Source organism: Pinus tabuliformis, chromosome 9 (genome assembly GCF_031772625.1).
Source record: "Pinus tabuliformis cultivar Carrire ecotype Pingquan chromosome 9, CPIR1, whole genome shotgun sequence".
Classification (NCBI taxonomy): Eukaryota; Viridiplantae; Streptophyta; class Pinopsida; order Pinales; family Pinaceae; genus Pinus; species Pinus tabuliformis.
Genome location: NC_142307.1, coordinates 1,967,709,925 through 1,967,734,555, shown reverse-complemented (window position 1 = coordinate 1,967,734,555; position 24,631 = coordinate 1,967,709,925). Strand labels below are relative to the sequence as shown.

At 36.0% G+C, this 24,631-nt stretch overlaps 1 protein-coding gene across 3 annotated transcripts in view; it reads left to right on the top strand.

Moving 5' to 3' along the window:
- Positions 1-24,631, top strand: part of LOC149156870 (NAD(P)-binding Rossmann-fold superfamily protein) — a 343,287-nt gene that overhangs the window by 252,906 nt on the left and 65,750 nt on the right. For all 3 annotated transcript variants that reach the window (XM_089438734.1, XM_089438733.1, XM_089438732.1), the window contains 5 exons: positions 1,305-1,355; positions 1,560-1,648; positions 1,747-1,807; positions 1,888-1,965; positions 2,222-2,332. In XM_089438734.1, coding sequence (XP_089294860.1) covers positions 1,305-1,355; positions 1,560-1,648; positions 1,747-1,807; positions 1,888-1,965; positions 2,222-2,332 — 390 coding nt within the window. The remainder of the gene's footprint in view (positions 1-1,304; positions 1,356-1,559; positions 1,649-1,746; positions 1,808-1,887; positions 1,966-2,221; positions 2,333-24,631) is intronic.

Below are 24,631 nucleotides of genomic sequence, written 5' to 3'. Positions count from 1 at the left end.
CACCCCTGCAAATATACCTTTATCACTCATGCCATATGAGGGGTGACAGTTAGTACTTTGTATGATTTTGAATGTTAGAGGCAAATAAGGCCATAGAGGAGCATCTTGCTACAATGAGGGAGTCTATAGTGATATGGTTCAGTCCTATGCTATAGTCTCTAGCCATCTACCATCAAGATCACAACATTTCACATGCTATGTTTAAATATTAGTTATGTATACAAGCTTGTGGTAAGGGGCTACCTTATATTTGCGTTGAGAAGACGTCTTATGTTACCCGTTCCCTCTCTTATTTTGTAACATTCTAATCATGAAAATCTATTGCTGAGCCAAATATAGGTGTCTAGAACATGTCACATGGCTGCCTATAAACCCTTGATTTCCTCTCTTGAAATTTCACAGGTGACTTCATAGCCCAAGTAGGTGAGGCACTGGTCTCATTTTCACTCATCAGTCAAGCCCATCATATTTTATCATTTTCCATCTACATTGTTGCTAGGTTCTCCTTACTTCCACTCCTAGTATATGAAGTGAGCCTAGTTAACCATGAGGGATAGCCCCCTTGACTTGTGTCTTTCTTTTATCCAAAGTGAGGAGAATTGGGAAGGTGATAGCAGTGTTACAAACATCCTGATTTTATCGTCAAAAAATTGCAAAATCGTGATTTTTTGGCCTAGCCGACGTTTTCCAATTTTTACCAATATTTTGGTGGCATCTTAATTTTGCCAATGCTTGCTGATTTTTACAGACATTTTCTTGATTTTTACGATTTTTTTTTTTTCTGGACCCTTGCCGATTTTATCTTGATGTCGATGTTTGCAACATTGGGTGATAGTGGCCAACCTCTTGAGTTCCACAAAGCTAGGTGCTAGCATCCATTTTTGGGACTTTAAGCTAAAGGTGTTAGTTTATGTGGTGACAAGAGGAAATTTGTTGGGACCATCTTGGTCTACAAAAGTTTCACCCAGAAGCCGAGTTGCTCTTCATGGTCAAATTTTCAACAAATTGGCATAAATCCCCAATAGGATTCTAGCTTATCAGGACAGTATATGGATTATAAAAGATAGCACAGATTATAAATAGTTGGATCCTTTTATGTGCTTTTGAATCTGCTAGTAATGAAATATTAATTCTATAAAATTCTCGCTTCAAAAAGTTCTGTTTGGTAGAAAGATTGTCTCTACTATTCATAATGTTGTCATCATGTAATTGGTACTTTGCTTTTCTAAGCTAAGATTTCCTAAAGGAAGACATCATGCTCAGGAATGCAACTATATTCATTGTTTTTATGCATGTCCATGCAGGGGGGCTTTACTCTTGATGTTGGAGTGCACTTCATTGCAGGCTTGAGATTGGTAAGCTTCTGCAGTTATTCCCATTCCATTTAAATTTTTCAATTAGAGGGACCATAAAGAACATTATTTGTTTTGATGGTAATGTTTTTCATCTTAGGTATCTGAGTGTGCACTTCTGTTAAGTTTTCACGATTGTTGGAAAGATTTTCAAATTTTCATTTACTCAAATCAAAAGAGCTTCCAACTTTACTATTATGGAAACAGGTTTCAGGTTGCGAGGTCACTTCTGTGGCGGCTATTACTCATCATGTTGATCCTTCCTTGCCTCCGCCAGATAATGTGTCAGCACTTTTGTAAGTTTTATACACAGGATATATTTGACTATAATTTCTTGCTAAAAGTGCCTTTATCAGGGACATAACTTATGTGGGATATTTCTTGGTGATCTTAGCCAGTGTGAGAATGGCTGTCCTGGAGTATTTACACTGTCTATGTCTTCAACTTCAAGGAAGGTAAACTAGGAAAATTGTTACTTCAAACACAGTTAATGCTTGTTCTGAGAAATAATTACTGAACCAATGTGAAATTGCAGATTTCTTTTCGAGTTGTAGGATCAAAAGGAACAGTGGAGGCAGAGCGTTTCTCAAAAGACGGTCAACATGGTTACACAGTAAATGAAAAATGTTCTTCCTTCTTTCATTTTATTAGTTGCATTCGAAATAAGGGCATCCTTTTAAAGTTCTATATGTGCACCATGCACGTGAGATGCTGTACACAGCTACAAAATTTAGAAAGCTAGGAAATGGTAAACTCATTGGGAAGGTGAAATTTCAGACATTCTACACAGTTAGCTGTTTTTCAAAGTCATTTTAATGGCATTACTTAGAATTTGAAAATAATCATGGATAATTATCTTTTGTTGGCAGGTATCATACTATCCTCTAACTGGCAATCCTCAGGTTTCATTCTATCCATTTTCTGGAGTAAATGAAGAATTGAAGGCTTTTGTGAATGACATGGTTAAGGCAACATCTGAGGTAAGATAGCACTGATCGAGTAAATTACCTTATTTTATGTTTTCCAAAATTTCTAATATGACTGGCGGAGGTGAAGCATTTGAATGAACTTTTAACTTATTTCACATGCTTTGGCATGCTGTAGAGTTTGGCTTGTTGATACCAGTCCTTATTGTTCGATAAGTTCATAGAACCTCAAGAAAGATGTGGAATCTATTATTTACCTCTGAAGTACTTAGTTCTGACAGAGCACAAGTTATTAAACTTGTACATATTTTCTGGTGGCCCTAAATTTTCGTTCACTTTTAACCCTATGTCCTAAATTTTCATGCACTTTTAACCCTATATACATCTTGACCTTATTATAATTTTATCCAAACCATATTTTACAAATCCAAATTATATGTTGAAGTCTTACAAAATTCTTCTAAGATAGACAAAACATATATTGCAAAAACTAATAGAGAGTAATCAAAAGGAGCACGTTAACATAGAGACTGGTAGATCAAAGTTTAGCAGAAGGGTTGGCCAAGATGTTACCGATCATAATGGTCTTAGGACTTTTGAGATTGAAGCACTTCCATGTTTTATAGATTGGATGGATGACGTGAGAGGTCCAATATGGGGGGAAACTTGGGCTGGTTACATAAACGGATGATTCTACAATAGGTTGAATAACGTGTTGCAATAATAGACAAAATAGGCATTGCAACACTCAGTATGTATTATTGTGAAAATAACTTGATCAGTACATCATTATAGAAAGGAAAGGTGTCTAATATTACTAACCAATGCAGGTGGCCTAAAGCGATCAACAATTAATTTGGGGGTTGGTACCCTGGGTACATATAAACCATGTGTGTGACAGATACAAAGCCAAATCTAACATCAATAAATTGAGATCAATAAATCAATCACTTGCTCCTAATGTCAATTTCACATTAACTCACTAAACTCCCTCTTTTTTCCAAAATGATTCTTCTTCACCCATATTATATCTCTGAAATGCTGAAATTGTCTTTTGACATTGCTTTTCTGAATATATCTGCTAACTTGCTAATCTATGTTGCAATAGATGAACTCAATCTGTCCTCTGGCAACCTGTTCTTTGCTGAAAAGATGGACCTCAATGTGATTAATCCTTGCATAGAAAATTGGATTATTTTTGAGCTCAATCATATTCTGGCTATCCCAAAACAATGGAGTTGCATGATCTTGGTTTTCATCCAAGTCCACAAGGATTCTCCTCAACCAAATGACTTCACAAGCTGTGCTGAGAAATGCTTTGTATGCCTCTATTTCTGATGTTACCCCTCTTTCGGCAGGGGTGCTCTAGAAATTTTGACCACATCATTTGCAAGCCCAAACATTTGCAAGTAATATTCCTGCAAGACCATGTTGATGTGTTTTGTCAAAGTGACTCCTAGATCGCCGGTGGTGGACAATCATGGCTGGTCTCTTTAGCTTCATTTTCATGGTGCTTGGTTTTATGGCACTGCTCACATCTCCCTGGTTGGTGGTAACTCCCTGCTTTGATGGGCATTCTTATGTCTAGAATAAAAATAACCATCAAAATAAAAATTAAACCAGTGACTCTCTTCACCATCATGTCTAGAATATTTTTGATGGATTACTTTTCCAAATATAGACTTGTCCCTTTAGATTTGTGCCTCCTAGGGCACATAAAAGTCTAGTGGCCCCCTCTTATTGATTATTTATTGTGTATTAAATATCTTATTGAGGGTTTTGAACATGAATTTATCAATTTGCTTTTTGTCTTAAGCATTTACAGTCTAAATATTTGTAGATTACTTTGTCTTAGAATACATGAGAGGCTGTTTCTAACCCTTTTAGGTCCAAGTTCCATTTCTAAAGTATTTCAGTTGATTATTATTCATCTTTAAAGTGCTTTCAGCTGTCGTATCAATTGCAACGGGTTTCATCTCAATTGGGACACATACAATTTTCAGCCCTTAGGGATTGCTGTAGAACATATCGTTATTAATGTAAAAGAAGATATATGATAATTGTAAGTAATATATATGTTTATATATATTTTCAGATTTTTTGTTGAATAAAAAAGGGAATATAAGAAGTTAAAAACAGGTAAAATCATTGATATATATATATATATATATAGATATATATATATATATATATATATAGATATATATATAAAGGTTTCCTGAGGGGTGCTCATGAAGAAGTAAAAGGTGATTACTAAAAGTGTATGTAAAGAAGTCAAAGAAATATTTTATAATTGGTTGTCATTGGTGGTTCCAAGCCTAGGGTTTTGGAAGCCTATAGTATTTTCCCATCGTATTTGCAAAGATGCAATAAAATGAAATTAATTATTTAATTAACGTTTGTCACGATATTCCAAATCAACACATCTCTTCATGAAGGGTCACAATGATGTATAAAAAGAGAGGGCTGAAGGGAAAAGTGTCTGAGCTGAAAATAAAGATCATCCTATATAAAGAGGAGCCTTTCAAGAAGGAATAGTAATGTGAAGAAGGTGCGAGCATAATTGTGGAGGAAATACAAATGATTATTTGAAGAAGTCATATTCAAGAAAGCGAGAATTGTCATTGAGGGTTGGTGCCACTTAAATGGAGATATTGGTGTCTCTTGCTAAGCTGGTGCTTGGTGGGAATTGGTGTTTCTAGTAGGTTGGTGCCTACAAGGATTTGTACTAGTGAACATTGGTGTCTCTAGTAGGTTGGTGCCAACAAATATTTATAACAGTAGGTGGGTGCCTATGAAGAATTATAAAGAGAGTTTAATATTTGTGGTTTCCTCCCAAAGAGGTTTCAACATAAAGTCTTGTATTCCATGTTTTGTAATTGATAGATTTTACATGTGATTGCTTTATTGCGGTGATTGAATTTAAATAAGTAAAAGATTGCCTTATATTGATTCACCCCCCTTCTTAGAATAGGCGTGTTTAACGATTGGTCTGAAAATGGGTTCCTTCAGAAATAGTCTAGTCAAGAAGGTTTATCCACAATATCAGGCCAAGAGGTAACTTCTCAAATGAATTTGTGATTTTCCATTAACCCTGATCATAGAGATATGCATGGAGGGAGAGACTCTTGGGCTTCATCTCTCAGTGTCTCGAGTCTTGATATTCCAACTCTCATTTTCTATTTACGCTATTTTACACATATTCACCCAATCCCAATGCTTAGGTGTCAACATTCCCCCCCTTAATCTGATGGAATGTTGGTGAGTCCAAGCATCGTTTTGAATCTTTTGAACTTTTCTCTTCCAAGCGCTTTGGTGAAGATGTCTACAATCTGCTCATTTGTGGAACAATGGCGTAGATGGATTGTCTTGGCCTCAACATGATGTCAAATCAGATGGTATTTTGTATTGATGTGCTTCGTTTGATCATGGAACTTTGGGTTCTTGGCCAACTTTAATGCAGAAGTGTTATCAATCGTGAGTGAATTGAATGCACTTGTTTCACTTGCAAATCTTCCAAAATTTTCTTGAGCCACACAATTTTCTTTGTTGCTTCAGCTACTGCCACATATTCTGCCTCTGTTGTGGAATTTGCTGGAACTGATTTTTTCCATGACCTCTAGGAGACAGCTCCTGATCCAAGACTGATAGCGTAACGTGAAGTAGATAACGTAGTTTATTTATCTCCATTGAAGTCTAAATCAGAGTATCCAATCAAGCTGAAGTCGCCCACATGTGTATACTTAAGTCCAAAGTCTTGAGTTCCCTTCAAGTACTTTAGAACTTTTTTCGCAGCAGACCAATGTCCCTGACAAGGCTTTTGCATAAACTTGGAGAGAATTCCAACAACAAATGAAATGTCTGGTCTGGTAGTAGTTAGGTAGTTGAGACTTCCTACAAGCTGTCTATACTGTGTTGCATCCTCAAATTCTTTTCCTTCAGTGGATGTGAGCTTTAAGTTCTATTCCATTGGAGTAGATAAAGGATTGCACTCAGCGATGGCAAACTTGTTCAACAGATCTCCAATGTACTTCTTCTGAGAGAGGAATATAAACTTCGGATGTTGAGTTACTTCAATAGCAAGATAGTAGTGAACATACACCAAGTCTGTCATTTCAAAACCTTTCCTCAATTCCTTCTTTATGGATGCAATATAGTTCTCATTGTTCCCTGTCATCAAAAGATCATCTACATACACCATAAAATATACAACTGTTTTGCCAACTTTCTTGACAAACGAAGTTGCATCATCAAGATCATAATGTTTGAAGTTGAGTTTCAGAAGATTCTCTGTTAACTTCTCGTACCAAGCTCACGGTGCTTGCTTGAGGCCATACAAGGATTTTACAAGCTTGCATATTTTATGTTCCTGACCCTTCACAACAAATCCTTCTGGTTGGGACATAAAAACATTCTCTTTCAGATCTCCATTTAAGAAATCAATTTTCACATCCATTTGATGGACTTTCCAACTGTTCTGTGTTGCCAAGGCAAAGAGTGTCCGGATGGTAGCCCATTTTGCTGTGGGGGCAAAAGTCTCCTCATAGTCGACCCCTTCCTTCTATGCAAAACCTTTTGTCACAAGCTTCTTTGTGCTTGTCAAGTGAGCCATCAAATTTATACTTGTTCTTGTAGACCCACTTGCAACCTATTGGTTTGGTTCCCAATGGAGGATCAACCAGCTTCCAAGTGCCATTCTTTATCAAGGCATCATACTCTTTTTGCATCGCTTCTTTCCATTCATCATGAGAAGCAAATTCTTTGAAGAAAGTTGGTTCAAAATCTGAAGACAAATTTAGTTCACAATCATAAGAAACATCCATATCAACAGGTGAATTAGAATCGTGTACATCATCTCCATTCTGTCTAATAGAGCTCCTTGTTCCTATCTTTCCAACCTCATCAGGATGAACACTTTCAAGTGTCTTTGTCAGCCATTTTGGAGGACCTTTTTGAGATGGCCCATGTTATCACCCAAAAATTTTCAAAAAACATTATTGTGTCAACTCTCCTTTTGGTCATGATTTCAAGGAGATCTAAAGGTCATTTTAGTCTTGATAATGGGAAGGTGATAGGTTAAGAGTCTTGTTGACCCCTACTGGTCAACTACCCATGTAGTGCACCCCGTTTTTTCTTGACAGAAAGAAGCAGCACCTGATCAGCATGTCCGTGCCATCCTGCCATCATCAGCAGTTTGATCTTTTTGTTTGTAAACCCAGTCTGCATGTATTAACTGTAAATAATCTTAGCAGACATGAAGTCATGTATGTAATTTGCCTAGGTGGACCTAACTTTCTGATGATAATCTACGTCCCGGAAGGTTTTTTGTCTCACCGATCCACGGATCGGCAGAGTTTTCCTTCAAACCTGACCCCAAAGCCGGGATTTACTTTGTCATTAGAACTTTAGGAGAATCCTAGTGTGTTGATCTGCTAGATTATCGTGTGTCGCAGAGCTGGGTGATTTATGAGGGTCTGTATTAAGTGGGCTTGTCCCTTAAGATGTAATTTTGTAAAAGTCATGATGTAATGTGTCCTGAGGGTCGAGAAATGTTTTAAATCCCCTCATGAGTCCTAAGTCCTAGGTCCTAGGTGATGTTTCCGAAGGTTTAGTTCAGTGATCCATTTTAAAATGAATTAAAAAATTAAAAAATGAATAAAAATAATAAAATAATGAAAAATAATAAAAAAATAAAAAATCAAGCAAAGACCCTAACTAATAAAATAATAATATTTTAATGTTAATAAATCGACGGATGAGATCAAGAGATGTCTTGATCCTCATCAACGGTCAAGATCATTTCTACATGGATCACTTGAACTAGCCGTTAGGATCATTTCCTTTATATAGGGTCTTAGGGGGTCATTTCAAATCATCGGATCTGTGAATCTGTACTGAAAGCTCTCTTGTAATCTGATTTCTGATTAATAAAGAAGACTTTGGGGTTCAAACTGGCTGGTGTTACTCTCTGGGATTGTTGTGAGATCTTTAATTTTCTGCATATTTCAGTTTTCAGCCATTAATCATAGCTTGTTTTTTTTAGAGTAGTGTGAACACAGGTATCTTGTTCACCTGCTAGGGTTTGAGGGCTGCTAGGGTTTCTGAAATAATGGCAGGTATCTCCATTATTTCCTGAGATCTAGCAGCTTTCTCTCTCTCTTTGCTGATGGTTGCTTGAGATGTGCAGGAAAACATTTTTTGAAGGAAATTTTGTGGGCGTTTGGGGAAGTTCTCGGCTGAACCAGCCAACTCCCGCAGGCTCTTCTGTGTAGAGCCCAGCTGATTGTGCCCTGGGTTAATCATTAGGAGTTTCTTTTCTGTTTTACATTGAGAGATTTTCTTTCTGTTCACAGTGAAGTTCAAAATTGCTGATATATTGAAAACATTACTGCGGTTACTGTCAAATCTGGCATTTCAGGGGCCAAAAATCTGTAAATTAATTAGCTGTTCTGGGGTTTTAATTTTTGCTTTATGCGGTTTTCATTAGGGTTTTTCAAATTTTGGTTTGAGGCATATATCATTTCTTGGGTGATTTTGTCCATTTGCAGGTACAGGGTTATCTTTTCGGTAGCAAGGGTTTTGTAGCTTTCAAGTGCCTGCAATCTTTCTTCTGTTCTGTCCACCGTCGGAAGCTGGAAAACACAGTCAACACTCAGAAATAACACCATTAAAAAAGTTGCTGGTTCTGCGTTGAATGATTGTTACGCCAGGATTTTGGATCAAGTTTCAATCTTGTGTATGGTGGCAACGAAAATTTGCTGAGAGCTTTCCAACGTTAGTCTGCTATGCTCACCACCGGCTCAGCGTTCTTTGGGTTTTACGATACCTGTACCCGCAAATAAGAAAAAATCTCATCAACGCCGCAGCAACACGTTATTTCATCCAGCGAAAGAAGGTAACTGTGCGTATCTGCGAGTGGTCATCAAGGGAAACCGGTTGCCTTGATCCGGCAGACGCTGGATGTGATCCCAGCTGAAAATCGAAATTGCCCAGCGTTAAGGTAATTTTCAACATTGATTTCAAATCCGCCATCTGCTATTTTAACTGCCCAGCGTATGCATTTCTTGCGTACCCCACTTCCAGTGAAACGACTGTCTCCGTCAAGCACCAGCACGCTCACTCTCAAGGTAATTCTTCAGTTTCAGGTAAGTTCCAGGTTCCCTCATTTTCATATCTGCCGCTGTCACCTGCAAACCCTGCACAAAAGAACGATTTTGAACTCTTTCTGCCGATGAATGTCGCGAGTCTGTTTGTTGAATCCGTCGTTTATAGCCATTTGCATACACCCGGAGCGTAAGGCAAGTAAGAAGAGGGTTACGTTTTTCACCCACGCACCTGCACATCTAAAATCGATCAAGTCGCCATAGTATATCGTATTATACAAAATGATCATTTCATAGATTTCTATGCGATTTCGTTTCGTGCAGGATATATATTTTTTTGATTTGATTTAAGTTTAATCTTCGGCCCATTTCTTGTTTAACGTAGGTAAATTCTTTTTCGTTCTTTAGGTTTTGGGTTCACATTTTTTTTTTTTTTTATATATATATATGATATGCGTTTTGGTTTTAGGATTATATAGTTAGATTTCATAAAATGGAAAAATCATAAAGAATGTTTTGTATTTTAGTTTTTTTGGTTTAGTTATTTTATTTTATGTGTTAGTTTTAATGTTTTAGGTATTAGTTAGATGTTAGACTTTAGATTTGTTAGAGTTTAAATTGGTAGATTTTAAGTTATTTTTTTATTTTAGCATAGTTTCGTTGTATGGTTTCATTTTATTTTCTTTTAAAAAAATAAAAATAAAAAAATAAATGTTTATGTTTTAGATTTAGATTTTAATTAGATTTTTTTTAATTTTGATTTTAATTTTTTGTTTAGTTTTAGATTATCTTTTTAGGTTTCATTTTAGGATTCATAAAATATCAAAAAAATTAAAATGTTTGAGTTTAGATCTTGGTATTGAGTTTAGTTAGATTTTAATTTGTTTTCAATTTAAATTTAGTTTTATATAGTTTAGTTTTAAAATTAATTTAGTTTTAGAATTTTAATTTTTTTAGATTTTTAATAATATTGAAAAAAAAAAAATTGAAAAAAAAAAAAAAAAAGATAAAAAATAAAAAAAAAAAAAAAAAAAAAAAAAAAAAAAAAAAAAAAAAATATTTAAAATTTCGTGGAAAATTTATTTTTTGCCAGACTCAGTTGTTTTCAAGTTATATCTTTCATGCTGAATTTTCAAGTCGAAATGCGAAATTGATATCTGGTTATGATTCTCGTGGTGGTTTTAAGCATTCATCTTTTCGAAGTTTTCAATTGCTGGATATCGTTTTGGTCATGTGATGATAGATGGTTGCTGTTCATGGTCCATGTTTCTATATCATTTAACAAGTAATCGTTTCTACATCAATCTCTTAAGGCACTGGTCTGCTAAATTAATCAAATCCATCGAGTGCTTTTTATCGTATCTCGTGTCTCCCAACCAACTGGTTTGGCAGTTGGTCTTCACTATCTCGCAGGGTCTACCCCCCTTAGCCGCGGGAGACAGGCTTAAACGGAGGGATCGGGGATCAGAGTGACAGCCCCCGGTCTGAGCGTTGTCGTGTCAATCCGCGCGACAACAAGTCTCATTTTCATATCCAAATAAAGTTAAATCAGCCTTGTTCCATGTCCTAGAAGTCTCACATGCTGTTTAGAACCCATATCTTTAACCATTTTGAAAACTGTGTTGAAAAAAGAGCATACACAGGAATCCGCAATTTCGTAGCGCAGCTAGTTCAAAAAAGGTGATTTGCGCTACGAAAACAGCTAATTTCGTAGCGCACTATGAGACAAAAACCCTGTTGTTCTGTTTTTAGTAGTCAACTTCCAAGGGGGTTCCTGAGAAATTGAAAACTCATTTTTGAAAAATGAAAGAGGTTTTTCTTATAAACATTCTTACCTACAAAAACCTCCTCCATTTTTGTAACAGCTATCAAGGATCAAGAGATAGAAGCTCAGGAATGCAGCCTTATTTTTCAGGAAAAACAGAGTTATTTTTATTGGTTGATGAAGCGGCTGTTGCTTTCCACTCCCTCATTTTGTCACCTTTCTCTCCACATTCGAATATCATTCCTTAAAAAAGTTACCCAAGCTCCTCTCTGTCATATACTTTTCAACCTTTGCATGTATTAGTCAGTGATCACCTTTAAAGTTACCTTTGTGACAAACAGCGTGCTGTCCAAAAAGTTCTTTACAGCTGTCATTTTTCAAGAGGGTAGTTTGGGCTAAAAAAGGGAAATTGCCATGAAGATGAAAGGATAAAAGGAAGGCTATCATGGACGACATCAGCTTCACACAAGCTTTCATCCAGATAGGTTACATGTATTTCTACTAGGAGCTGCAAGGGGATTTGTGTGTTTCTTGGATTGTTTTGAGCTGTTGATTTCAAAAGGAATTTTCAGGCAAATGAAGATGAGTTTCAAAAATCTGAAGGATGTTTTTTCTAGGAACATAACGAGGAACAAAAACCTCTTTCAAATTTATCCCAAGTGCTACCAATTTGGAGATTCGAAGTTTCCTTTGAGACCTATTTGCAGGATTCTGAATTTTCCTGTTTTATACATGATTTTATAATGCAGATTCCGGACAACTGAAGCTGGTTTTCAAAAAACGGAGAGAGGTTTTTCTTATAAACATTCTTATCTACAAAAACCTCCTCCATTTTTGTAACAACTATCAGGGATCAAAAGATATAGGCTCTGTCTCAACAACTATTTTTCAAATAAAAAAAGTGCAGAAAATGATAAATTTATAGGACAGTTTTGGCATAAAAGAGAAGAACATCTGTGAAGAAGAACATCTCATAAGGGTAAGTTGTTTTGATTCTTGGTGATCATATCAGTCTTTATGAAATTTTGAAAAAATTCCCAAACTACAGATTTTTGAAGGCCGTGTTGAAAAAGAGCATACACAACAGTTTCGTAGCGCACTACGAAACTGCTGAAGGTGACCATTTAGCACCTTATGGATGTATTTCAAGGTAAGGTTTGATAAATTCCAATTTTGTTGATCGCTGGTAGACATATGAGGATCATTGATGAAGTTTCAGATGGCAGTGATGCAGAATGGTTCAAAGAAGTATTCCATAAGTAATATAAAAGCTGTGCTACAAAAACAAGCTATTTACGTAGCACAATCATGTTTTATTCTCTTGTTCATCTATTCGAGATTCCCTTTCTTGCACAGGTGGACAAATGAAGTTTCTATGGATTATTAATGCATGCCACATGTACACCAGTAAAACTGCTTGAAGATAAGCATAAAGGATTAAGGGCCTTAAAAGGAGGAACTCTGTCTCCTAGTTTTCAGGATAGTTAGGTCATGACTCAGCAGGTTTTGCAACAACACCGTGGACATCATCAAGCTCGAAGACATGGGTTGACAGCTGATTAAAGAATGTATTGAAGTCATAGATAAGGTTGTTGAAAGCATGTTTTAGGAGTTTCACTCCTATTTGTATTAGGACTCTTAAAGACAGCTAGCTGTCAAATTGTAATTAAGTAGTTTGTTTTGTGAATGGAAAGGTGTCTAAGTTAGGAATTCGAATTCCTCTAAAGGTGGATCATAGTATCCAAGGATGTAAAACTCTATATAAAGCTTGAGAATCGAATTCCTCAAGGTGGAAAAATGTTATAGAAAAGGACTACTTTTGTAAATGTTGTGAAGAGACTGATATATACAGAAGTAGTTTAACTTTTCTGAATCTGAGATTCTTAGTGTACTTCAGTGAGCTCTATCTTTAATCTTTGATATGTTTTACTTCCATAGTCTTCACGCTTATTACTTAGAATTCATGGAGGAACATGCTCTGACTTCCTTTAAGTGTTAAACTATGGTGAATTGAGTTCTTAGGCCCTATCTTTTGATGTTTTTCTTCAATGTTTTAATACTTATTACTCAAAATTCATGGTTATTCATGCTCTGACTTCCTTTAAGTATTAGACTTTGATGAATCACTTTTAATACTTTCCTTTTGAATACCTTGATGTATCATTACTCAAAATTCATGCCCACATGCTCTGACTTCTATGAACTTCAAGTTATTGAGACTTTCTTGAATGTGTTACTCTTTCATTGAAGTATATACAAGCCTCAGTTCATAAGAAAAGCTATTTGTTATCTTTTTCTCTGTCACTGACTCCATAGCCCAATGGTAGCAAGTCTCCATCTTTAAACCTATAAACATATAAAATCACAAACCATAGAGTTAGCCATCTATCTATATCTTTAATCAATATCATTAACCCTTGAGAGAGCCCTATCAGGCTGAGGAGGCTAAGCCTCAGCCAAAAGATTGGTTTGAAATAGTTACTCAAAGTCTACTAGATCATCAACCTATCAGGGTCAGATTTTGTGATAACATTTGGTGCGTATGCCGGGAACCTGAAGATTACTCATTCCCGAAATCAAGAAGCTGAACTTTTGAAGGTAGCAGAAGCTCAGGAAGCTGTTTGAGGCTGCATCTACCTTGGCGACTCCACACATCAAATAACAAATTGGAAGGTGACTCCACTGCTAGAAGATCAGTAGCTTGATGAAGTTTCAAGATGAGTGCCATTGCAAGAATGAATGCTAGGTATGCCCCTATGAATCGGTCTCATATCCCTAGTTTTCCAAATCCTATGCCAAAGGTCGAATGGTTAGATGATCTTCCAATATTCAAAGATGAAAAGAAAGACAATGCTGCTCTTCATTTGGTTAGGTTCCATATGCATGTACACAGTCTTAAGGTTCAGTTCCCTGAAGATTGTCTCATGAAGATGTTTATGACTACTTTAGAAGGAAAAGCATGGTCTTGGTATAAAGGTTTGGAAAATGGTTCAATATATTCGCTTGCTAATTTCCATGATGTATTCTATGAGATGTATAAAGAGTGTCATCCCTCCTTATTGTTGGTCAAAGATTGCTGTAAACATTCTGTGAGTTTCATTCAATATTTGGAGGATTGTTATGATCAGTGTTGAAAATATCGGTATCGGCAAAATATCGGTGAGGGTCCAGAAAATATCTTATCGGCAATATCGGCGAAAATATCGGCAAAATATCGACAAATATCAACAAGCATAAAAAATGCATAATATATTCATTTTTTTCAAATTTCTAAACATATAAAGCAATAACAACATGAACTAAACAAATTAGCACATAAATATGAACAAGGCACTGATATATATGATGTCAAATAGAAATGATACATCAAACTTCAAAGGCAATACCAAATCCTGTTGATCCCTGATAATTGTCCAATCAAGGACTCAAACAAAATAACATCACATATCCTGCTGATCCCTGATAGTGATAATTGTCCAATCAAGGACTCAAACAAAATAACATCACATATATAAAACTTTAAAAGTTTTTCATCATCATGAGTTGTAAACTTATATGTAGCAAAAGTTGCAAAACAAATAAAACTAGCAGCTATCTATCTGAGACCATTGGCCTCTCCCTAGCAGCTTTCTTTCTGTCTTGTTCAGCAATTGCGTCACGAGCTTTTTGTATAACCTCTGCACTAGAAACCATGCAAGGCATTACATTTGCATCATATGCAGAGAGTCTAGCCAGATGGTATTTCAATTGTGTAACCCCTCCTGACATCTTGGTCCCACACAAGTTGCATGATATATATGCCTGATTTGCCCTACCAACAGCCTCCCCATACTGCCAAAATTGGTCCAAGGCTTTTGGCATATTTGACATTTGTAGTGAACTAATTCAAACCTGGGGCACAAAAAAAAACAAAAAATTGGCATTAAACCCCCCAACACAAAATGAAAAATTAATAAGTAATAACCACCTCATTCAAAAAACATTACTACATTATTTGCATTTTGCAATGTGAATGAAAAATGGCAATAAGAGGGTGCATAAGAAAGTTGAAAAAAAAATGAAGCTTGCTGTCCAAATATGGAAAAAACCCTTGCATTGGTTCATGGGCATGAAAATCATAGCAAATGGAAAAAAAAAAGAAACAAAATGTTGGTAGGCAAAGAGGCAAGCAAGCATAACCCTAAATCTATGAAAAAATCATTAACATAGGGGTTTTTAAGAACATACCTGTTAATGGAAGAAATGAAGTTTGTCTCACTATTCTTCAATCTTTGATCCACAAAAAAATCTTACTTGGTGGTGATAATCGTTGTTTGATCCTCAAACCCTCATTGACAACCACCACAAAACTCTTCCCCTTCCTTCTCCAACACTTAGAAACAGAAATGAAAAAAAAAAAACCAATTTTTCCTTTTTCTAGCCGCGGCAAAACACACTTGGCGATATTTTATATCATCGCGCGATATTTTGCCGAAATATCGCCGATATTTCAGAATATTTACAGTATTCGGCGATATTTTGCCGATATTATCTACATTGGTTATGATGATGATGAATTCATGGATGAAGAAATTTTAGAGGCTCTTCATAACAATACATTTCAACACCAAGAAGAAAGGATAACATCCCATGAAATGCAACATGAAAATCAGCAGGGGTTTACTTATGAAAACCATGTTACATCCTCTGAGATTAATGTAAAGATGCAGCAAACTTGCCAGTCTTTTGATCATAAAGAGTATGAAAATCATTGCAAACACCAAGAAGAAATACTAGAAGATAGCTTTTATAACCCTTAGGCAGAGGAAAAGGTTGATTTTTTATGTCATACTTTGCAGCAGCTTACATCAATGAATGATCATAATAATGAGGAAAATTACATTGTTTGTGGGAATCATTCAGAAAAGCAGTTGGATAGCATATCAAAGGAATCTTGTGTGGCTGAGAATCAGTTGTCTGAAGATATAGAATGTTATGATGATCATCAAACTAATCATGTCTTTTTTGACCCTATAGCTGATTACATGGAAAATATTTACTGTTTAGATTTCCAGTTATATTTTCATCTTGAAGATCAGTTACATCTCATGCTGCCTCGGTTATTTTAGTATCATGTTTATTTTTGCTTCAAGCACAGTCAAGAGATTCAAGTGTCAGATTAGATCAATGACTGGCTTCATTGGAAGTTTCATGTTCCTTGAGCTACAAATGGAGGTTGCAGCTGATAGGGTAGGTAGGAATGTGCAAATAAGCTCAGGGTAGGTTGACTGAGCATTTTTTAGGTGCAGTTTGAGTTCCTCTTGCAGAAATCATTAAAGCTTGAGGAGCAGATTGGGCAGAATTTCAGAGTTTTATTCTAAAGGATGGATAGTAGCACTGGAGCTACCGGTTCTTAGTGTACCACTGGGGCACACTATCCCTAGTGGAGCCACTGTTATCACCCAAAAATTTTCAAAAAACATCATTGTGTCAACTCTGCTTTTGGTCATGATTTCAAGGAGGTCTAAAGGTCATTTTAGTCTTGATAATGGGTAGGTGATAGGTTAAGAGTCTCATTTTCATATCCAAATAAAGTTAAATCAACCTTGTTCCATGTCCTAGAAGTCTCAATTGTTGTTTAGAACCCATATCTTTAACCATTTTGAAAACTGTGTTGAAAAAGGAGCATACACAGGAATCTGCAATTTCGTAGCGCAACTAGTTCAAAAAAGGTGATTTGTGCTACGAAAACAACTAATTTCGTAGTGCACTATGAGACAAAAACCTTGTTCTGTTTTTACTAGTCAACTTCCAAGGGGGTTCCTGAGCAATTGAAATCTCATTTTTGAAAAATGAAAGACTTTTTTCTTATAAATATTCTTACCTACAAAAACCTTGTCCATTTTTGTAACAACTATCAAGGATCAAGAGATAGGAGCTCAGGAATGCAACCTTCCTTTTCACGAAAAACATAATTATTTTTATTGGTTGATGAAGTGGCTGATGCTTTCCACTCCCTCATTTTGTCACCTTTCTCTCCACATTCTAATATCATTCCTTAAAAAAGTTACCCAAGCTCCTCTCTGTCATTTACTTTTCAACCTTTGCATGTATCAGTGAGCTGTCACCTTCAAAGTTAACTTTGTGACAAAAAGTTTGCTGTCCAAAAAGTTCTTTACAACTATCATATTTTTAAGAGGGCAGTTTGGGTTATAAAGGGAAATTGCCATGAAGATGAAAGGATAAAAAGAAGGCTATCATGGATGACCTCAGCTTCACACAAGCTTTCATCCAGATAGGTTACATGTATTTCTACCAGGAGCTGCAAGGGGATTTGTGTTTCTTGGACTGTTTTGAGCTGTTGATTTCAAAAGGAATTTTTAGGCAAATGAAGATGAGTTTCAAAAATCTGAAGGAGTTTTTTTCTAGGAACATAACGAGGAACAAAAACCTCTTTCAAATTTATCCATGGTGCTACCAATTTGGAGATTCGAAGTTTCCTTTGGGACCTATTTGTAGGATTCTGAGTTTTCCTGTTTTATACATGATTTTATAATGCATATTCCGGACAACTGAAGCTGGTTTCAAAAAACGGAGAGAGGTTTTTCTTATAAATGATCTTATCTACAAAAACCTCCATTTTTGTAATAGTTATTAGGGATCAAAAGATATAGGCTCTGTCTGAAAAGCTATTTTTCAGATAAAAACAGTGCAGAAAATGATAAATTTATAGGATAGTTTTGGCATAAAAGAGAAGAACATCTCATAAGGGCAAGTTGTTTTGATTCTTAGTGATCGTATCAGTCTTTATGAAATTTTGAGAAAATTCCCAAACTACAGATTTTTGAAGGCCGTGTTGAAAAAGAGCATACACAGCCGTTTCGTAGCGCAAGGTGACCATTTAGCACCTTATGGATGTATTTCGAAGGTAAGGTCTGATAAATTCCAAGTTTGATGATTGCTGGTAGACATATGAGGATCATTGATGAAGTTTCAGATGGCAGTGATGCAGAATGGTTCAAAGAAGTATTCCATAAGTAATATAAAAGCTGTGCTACAAAAACAGGCTATTTACATAGCACAATCATGTTTTATTCTCTTGTTCATCTATTCGAGATTCTCTTTCTTGCACGGGTGGACAAATGAAGTTTCTATGGATTATTAATGCATGCCACATGTACACCAACAAAACTACATGAAGATAAGCACAAAGGATTAAGGGCCTTAAAAGGAGGAATTTTGTCTCCTAGTTTTCAGGACAGTTAGGTCATGACTCAGCAAGTTTTGCAACAGCACCGTGGACATCATCAAGCTCGAAGACATGGGTTGAAAACTGATTAAAGAATGTATTGAAGTCATAGATAAGGTTCTTGAAAGCATGTTTTAGGAGTTTCACTCCTATTTGTATTAGGACTCTTAAAGACAGCTGGCTATCAAATTGTAATTAAGTAGTTTGTTTTGTGAATGGAAAGATGTCTAAGTTAAGAATTCGAATTCCTCTAAAGGTGGATCATAGTATCCAAGGATGTAAAACTCTATATAAAGCTTGAGAATCGAATTTCTCAAGGTGGAAAAATGTTATAGAAAAGGACTACTTTTGTAAATGTTGTGAAGAGACTGATATATACAGAAGCAGTTTAACTTTTCTGAATCTGAGATTCTTAGTGTACTTCAGTGAGCTCTATCTTTTATCTTTGATATGTTTTACTTCCATAGTCTTCACGCTTATTACTCAGAATTCATGGAGGAACATGCTCTGACTTCCTTTAAGTGTTAAACTATGGTGAATTGAGTTCTTAGGTCCTATCTTTGGATGTTTTTCTTCAATGTTTTAATACTTATTACTCAAAATTCATGGTTTGACTTCCTTTAAGTATTAGACTTTGATGAATCACTTTTAATACTTTCCTTTTGAATACCTTGATGTATCATTACTCAGAATTCATGCCCACATGCTCTGACTTCTATGAACTTCAAGTTATTGAGACTTTCCTGAATGTGTTACTCTTTCATTGAAGTATATACAAGCCTCAGTTCATAAGAAAAGCTATTTGTTATCCTTTTCTCTGTCACTGACTCCATAGCCCAATGGTAGCAAGTTTCTATCTTTAAACCTATAAACATATAAAATCACAAACCATAGAGTTAGCCATCTATCTATATCTTTAATCAATATCATTAACCCTTGAGAGATCCCTCTCAGGCTGAGGAGGCTAAGCCTCAGCCAAAAGATTGGTTTGAAATAGTTACTCAGAGTCTACTAGATCAACAGCCTATCAGGGTCAGATTTTGTGATAACAGCCCAGGTTGCTCAGTTGAGTGAGTTCGGGCTGAATCAAGATTGAGTCTTCCAATTTTATCTATCACATCACTCAAAGTGTCATCAGTGGCTAGAGCTTCATGTGGGGGAGAGAGTGCTTCAGAAGAAGATTCTACAGATTGATCCAGTATAGGAATCCCCCTTCAAGATGTGGAATCTCATTATCAAATTTTTGAAAAGACTTGGCATGTATGAATCTATCCAAGCGATTAACCTACCACTCAACAACATTGTCAACCTTGGAAGATTTAAGAAAGATCACATCTCTAGACACTACAAAATTCATATTAACTTCATCATAGAGACGGTATGCTTTGGAGGTATTTGAATACCCCAAGAAGATAGACTTACGACTCCTTGCACCAAGTTTGTTTCTTTGTTCCTTAGGTATCAAGGCATAATAGGTGGAACCAAAAACCCTGAGATGCTTTACCGAAGGAATGTGGCCATACCATATTTCATAAGGAGTCTTGTTTCTAATAGCATTACATGGACACCTATTCTTTATATACATAGCAAATAGAACTACCTCAGCCCAAAACATCAATTTTACATTCTTGAAAAACATCATGGAACGTACCATATTTAAGATTGTCCTGTTCATTCTTTTAGCTACTCCATTTTGTTGGGGATTATAAGGCATAGTTGTTTGATGTTTGATCCCATGCTGGTGAAGATAGTTTTCAAATTCATTTGAAGTGTATTCTTTTCCATTATCAGTGCGAATAGAGCCAATATGAGATTGTGCATCATTTTCAATCCATGCATGAAAGTTCTTGAATGTTTGAAAAACATCAGATTTGTTCTTCAATAAATAAACCCAACACATTTTGGTGTAGTCATCAATAAATGTCATCATATATTTATTTCCATTTGCAGAAGGAACATGCATTGGGCCACATAAGTTTGAATGAATAAGTTCAAGTTTTCTATGTGCTCTGGAATGTGAATCATGAAAAGACTGTTTGTTGTGCTTTCCTAAGATACAAGCATCACATTGCTTAAGTTTCCTAGGAATTGTAGGCAAACCAGTAACACCACTTTTCTTCAACATACGAAGGCTGTCATAATTCAAGTGTCCAAATCTAGCATGCCATAAAAGACTTGATGGAAATGTACCTTCATCATAATGAGAACTGTATGAGAAGCTTTGTGCATAAGCAGAAGTACCTTGCAACTTCAAAAGTCTTTCTTCTTCTATCCCCGTCATGGCAAATGAGCGATCTGATGCTTTTCTGACCTCAACCTTGCCATCAAACATATGTTTGGAGTGTCCTTATTGGTGGATGTGGACCAAAGAGAATAAGTTTCTTAGTTCTGGGAGATATAGAACATCATGCAGAAGAAAGTCTGGAAGACCAGGCAGTTTGAGCCGTATTGTGCCAAGCCCTAATGACTTGAGTTTTAACTTGTCTGCAAAGTATACTGCTCCATCAACATTGTTAGTAAATTCTTAAAAAAAATCTCTTCTAAAAGTCATGTGGCAAGTTGCCCCTGAATCAAGCAACCAATCATTTTTCCAAGAAGCAAGTGAAGCATTAAATAAATCTTCAGTTACTCCAATATTGCAAAGTGCCACAACATGATGAGCGGATTCGGGTGGTTTACCTTTCCTCTTGTCATTGGTTTTACCTTTGGCTTCATTTCTTTCCTGCTCAATTTTGTCCCAAGGCAACTTAAATGTGGATGCATCATGTCCATCTCTATTGCAATGTATGCAATGAAGATCAAACTTTTATCCTTGGAACTGTCTGCCCCCCTGCCTCTAAAATTCCTTCTTCCTCTTCCTCTTCAGCCACCTCTTCCTCTAGAAGAATCTTGTGCATGATTCTTCTCTCAATGTGCACGACACATAACTTTTTCATAAGACTGAGGAACTGTCTTCTTCCCAAAAGCCTTCTCTCTCTCAACAAACTTCTTCTCAAGGGAGTCAAAGGTCATCTCCTTGAGGTTTGCACTTGCTTGCAATGACTCAAGATAATTTGAATAAATGGGATATAGTGCCTTGACATAAGCTATGAGAGGAATGTCTATTTGAACACTAGTCTTTTATATATCATGCATAATGGATCTAATTTTTGATGCTAAAGCAAGAGGGTCATCATTTTTCAATTCAAGACTGAACAATTTAATCATCAATTGGAAACTTTCAAGTTCAGAGTGTGAGTCATATAGTTCCTTCAACTTTTGTAAGGCTTCAAAATCATTTGAAAATGGTGAAATATGGCGACTCACCTCTTCATTTGTAGATGCCGCAATCAAGGCATAGGCCTTGCTATTGTTATTTTCCCAAATGGCAATCTCCTTATCTGAGGTGGGTTTTGCAGGTTCATAATCTCCTTCTACACATACTCCTTTCCACAACTCCTTGAAAATGAGAGTGTGTTTTATCTTCCTTGACCATTTAGGATAGTTCTCCTTCCCAGAGAGAACTACTCCAACAATTGATATCAATGAATCCATTTTAAAAATGTATATTGTGTAAAATGGACTCTGCTGCCAATATATAAAAAAATTGCACTTCTGGTGGTAATTTTGTAAAAAAATACACTTCTGATATATATATATATATATATATATATATATATATATATATATATATATATATATATAGACACACACACAACAGAGGTATTATTTGGGGGAGGTGGAATATGGTGGAGGGTTATATGGGGAAGGAGTATATGGGGAGGTGTTATATGGACAACGTGGAGGTGAGGCGGACAATGTAACAGTGGTAATTTAACTGTGATATATTATGACGGTTAGGCCATTCAACAATGTTCAACGTAATCGTGCTATAATATATAAGAGGTGGTGTGATGTCGCAAGTGGAGGAGGTGGGTGGGTGCGAGGTGGTATGAGGAGGAGGTGGTATGGGGAAGGTGTGGACATCGTGTAGTCAACGTAATATATGGACAACGACAACAACTTAATACATTAGTATACAATGTATTACAACGAAGGCGCGTGGGATACCATTCAACGCTTCAACGTAATATTATAGCGGGGTATAATTGGAAGTATATGTATGTTGGTAAGGTGGTATACCAATTCAATGACCAAAACCGATCAACGTATGGTGGAATGGTGGTATAACGTTGGGTAAAATAAAGATGGGTGGTATATCGACTCAGTGTTTACCAACGGAGCTAACCAACTGGGGATTCAACTTATAAGGTTTATAGGGATACCAAGTTGATACCAACGAAGGCAGTAGGTATGCAGTGGGCACCAGGGATACCAAGTCGATACATAATTAAAATTTTACACAACAAGTAAATAAAAATACCGACATGCATGGGGGAACCAACCCGCTAGTACCCGTATCAACAAGAACGAGTTGCAATCTAAATATTCAACTAATTTTCTATTTACACTATTTTATGCATATTCACCCAATCCCAATGATTAGGTGTCAACACACAAATAGAGCTTCATTGTTTGACGAAACAAACTATGCATTCTAGAGTATAAGGATGCTGACTTATCTAATGGCTCTTGGCTTTGATATTTGATAATTTCTTGTGATTGGCTATAAAGCTCCAAAACCTCCACCAATGGATCAAGTTGGAAAGAAGGCAAGTGAACATAATGCAAAAGTCATGAATGCTATCTTGTGTGGTCTATCAAAGTCAAAATTTGTCAAGGTGATGCATTATGAATCAACAAAAGAAATTTGGGACAAACTTTAAAATATCTATGAAGGCGATGACAACATTAAGAAGGAAAAACTCCAAAATCATAGAAGGTAGTTCAAGAGTTTGAAAATGAAAGATGAAGAAAATGTTGTAGCCTATCTCCTTTGTGTGGACGAAATTGTCCAACACCATTAGAGGACTTGGTGAAAGGGTTGAAGAGTCGATGATTGTACAAAAGGTGTTAAGGTCACTCCCCTTAAGATTTGATTGCAAAGTTTCTACTATTAAATAAATGAAGGAACTTGATAAATTGACAATGAATGAATTGCATGGGATTCTCATGACATATGAAATGAGGATCGAGAAAGAGAAGCCATCAAAGCAAGAGGCAATCTTCAAATCATGAAACTAGATGGAGAACAAAGAACACAAATCAAGCATGAGCTCCAACAATGAATAAGAGAAATAAAACTCATGTTGTGAGGATACTTAAGAAAGGATCTGACAAATATAAATGTAAGCTACCCATCAAATGCTTTAACTATAGAAAAATAAAACTTTTTGCTGCAAAGTGTCCATATGAAAAAAATGAAAGTAGTGATGATGAAGAAGACCATAATATTAAGAAACAGAGAAAATCTCATCAACACAAAAGGAAGTACAAAAATGTTAAACATGAAAAGAAGAAATTTCATAAGCAAAAGAAAAGTCTCTACTCCAAAGAGGATAGTAGCTCATCTGAAGAGAACGATGGATGTATCTTCGATGGTGATAGAGAATAGATTCTTTCCATGGCCATAGATATGAAGTTTGACGTCATGGAAAATGAAGACAAAGGGAAAGAAAAAATGGATTCAGAAGAGAAAAAAATGTCAAAACAGATGGAGAAGTGGATCTTAAAAAAGAACTCATTTGTGCCTTAGACAAAATCAAGAATCTTAAGAAAAAGAATTTGAAACAAAAGGAGAAATTGCAGGAAATATAAGTAGAGAATCATGATTCAAGAGTAGAAATGTCACAAAGACTTGAAGAAATAGAAAAGACCGTTATCAGCCTAAAAAATCATCTAGAAGAGGCAAAAAGGATGGAAGTGGTGAGGATCCAACTAAAGAAAAAGAAAAAGAAAACTTCGAGAAGCTAGAAGCTGAAATTTTTTCCTTGAAGTTTAAAAAGAGTGCTGAAATCTTAGATGATATCATCAATTGCCAAAGGTCACCATTCATTAAGATTGGTCTTGGATATGATAAGAATTAGAAGACTCCTAAAGAAGATTCAAATTCTAGGGCTATAGAGCCGCCAAAGAAGGTGAATGAGGAAAAACCTAAAAGTTATGCTGATGTTCTCAAAAGCTCCATAAAAATGAAGGCAACAAGAAGAAAACAATTATGTCTAGAAGAAACCTGACCTTCCTCCCAAAGTCAACAAGGATGAATTCAGGATCTTTTCCATCAAGATGGCCTCACGATCCGATACCAAATTTTTTTCTTTGGTTATTGCTTTTGCTGAAATCGTTTTGGTCATAAAGCAATAGATTGTAGAGCACGT